At 50.6% G+C, this 2,132-nt stretch overlaps 1 protein-coding gene across 1 annotated transcript in view; it reads left to right on the forward strand.

Annotated features, from left to right (window-relative positions):
- Positions 1 to 278: 278 nt before the first annotated feature.
- LOC143010656 (dachshund homolog 2-like) overlaps positions 279 to 2,132 on the forward strand; it is a 54,246-nt gene continuing 52,392 nt past the window's right edge. The window contains exon 1 of the mRNA XM_076163098.1: positions 279 to 1,186. Coding sequence (XP_076019213.1) covers positions 504 to 1,186 — 683 coding nt within the window. The 5' untranslated portion in view covers positions 279 to 503. The remainder of the gene's footprint in view (positions 1,187 to 2,132) is intronic.

Below are 2,132 nucleotides of genomic sequence, written 5' to 3' on the forward strand. Positions count from 1 at the left end.
TAAACACACACACACACACACACACACACACACACACGCACACACACACACACACACACACACACACACACACACACACAGACACACACACACACACACACATATCAATGGGCTGGAAAGAATTCCGCCTCTATCCTTCTAACCAATCATATCCTTTGTGCTGCTGGGAGTCTCCTCTGATTGGTGTAACCGGCTGTCAGTCCTGCGTGAGGGAGGCGGTGCCAGGGCGCGGGCTGACCTGTAGTCTGATCCAGTGTGATTCACTCACAGTCCGGACAGTCCGCTTACCGCAACTCGACAACAGCACGCGGAGCCACTGCTGGAACGGGAAGAGGAAAAAGGAGGAAAAGTGAGACAGGAAGAGAAAAAGTGAAAGGAAAAGAAGGAGGAGAGGACGCACAAGTGTTTTCCCACAGGAGAGAAAGTGTGTGAAAAGGAGAGAGAGAGAGAGAGAGAGAGAGTGTGTGCGTGTGCCACTCTCCACTTCTTCCTCCACCGGCTCCATGTCGCTCCCTGGATCGCCTCCGCTCCTCTCGCCGGGCTCGGGCGCTCCACCTGCGGCTGCGCTCTACCGCCCGGCCCCGGACTCGCTCCACACCTCCGCCGCCACCACGGGCACCTCCAGCCCAGCGCACACTAACTCCAACTCCCACACTCACTCCCACCCGCACTCCCTCTCTCCTTCCCCGCGGCTCACCAGCAGCATGCTCAGCGCCTTCCTGCCCGGACCTGGTGGCGCGTTGGTCGGCTTGGGCAACGGCGGCACCGCCTCGCTCGTGTCCGGAGGCGGCGGCGCTCTGGGCACGCTAGCGGGACTCGGTTCCCTGAACGCGGCCGGTCTGACCCCCGGTTCCCCCGGCTTGACACAAAGCTCGTCTAACCCGGGGCTGAGCAGCGAGTGCAAGCTGGTGGAAGTGCACGGCGTGAAGGTGGCGAGCTTCAGTGTGGACGGCCAGGAGCTCATCTGCCTGCCGCAGGTGTTCGACCTCTTCCTGAAGCACCTGGTCGGCGGGCTGCACACCGTCTACACCAAGCTGAAGAGGCTGGACATCACGCCCGTGGTGTGCACCGTGGAGCAGGTGCGCGTCCTGCGGGGGCTCGGTGCCATCCAGCCCGGCGTGAACCGCTGCAAGCTGATCTCCAGGATGGACTTCGAGACGCTGTACCAGGACTGCACCAGCGCCAGGTAAGAGGCTCCTTATGTCCAAGAGTTCCAGAACTTTCCCCCTCAAATTCCTTTCATTTCGCTCAAGCAGGCTTTGAGCGACTTCACGATGTTCCAACACTTACAGAAAGTTGTTTATGCTGCAGAAAAGTGACATTAAATTCGGCTCATTTAATATTCTTACAGTTAAATGCGTCAAAATCTTCATAATATTCCTTTAATGTTAATACGTCACTTAAATGTCCCAGCTTAAACTTTATGCTGCCCCTGTTGGTATTTCGGTAAAATATCCCCAATATTGGAACAAGGTGATTGTGTGTGTATACGTGTGTGTCAATCACGCGTTTCTATTGTCAAACTCCAATAAATCCTACAGCGTTTTGTGTGTATTAAGATGACAAATTAGAGTGTTATGGGCACTTAAAGGAGCACGTGTGCCGGCCAGTAAAGAGCATCTATGAAGCTGTATTGATCGACTAAAATGTCTGATTTACGAGAGTTAAAGTGGATCCAAATCAATATAATATCCCTTTAAAATCACTTTATAGATACTTTAGGTATCTGATCTCCAACTTCATGCTGCTCTTGTTGTACTTTGAATGTTTTCTAATACAATATTCCTATTATTGAGATGTTTGGAGCAGTCAGTATCACAGTGGATCATGCTGCAGATTACCTGCATATTCTCACTTGTAACCTAGAGCACATGAATCTAATAAACACTTAAACGGGTAAAGACCAGTTGTGACGTGGTATTTCATAATGATATCCATAAAAAATCAGAGGTTTGGTTGCTTAAGTGGAACTAAATATGAGCAATATTCCTTTAAATCCAGCATATAGTGAGTTTAGGTGTCCGATCTCAAACTTTTCTTTACTAACATTCGGTTTAACACTTAATATTCCTTTAAATATGACAGTTGGCGGTGCTAATTTCCCAGGATTGTGCTATAATGTTCCCATGGCT

This window comes from Genypterus blacodes, unplaced genomic scaffold, assembly GCF_046128005.1.
Source record: "Genypterus blacodes isolate CSIRO-AG114 ecotype Tasmania unplaced genomic scaffold, CSIRO-AGI_Gbla_v1 ptg000129l_1, whole genome shotgun sequence".
Classification (NCBI taxonomy): domain Eukaryota; kingdom Metazoa; phylum Chordata; class Actinopteri; order Ophidiiformes; family Ophidiidae; genus Genypterus; species Genypterus blacodes.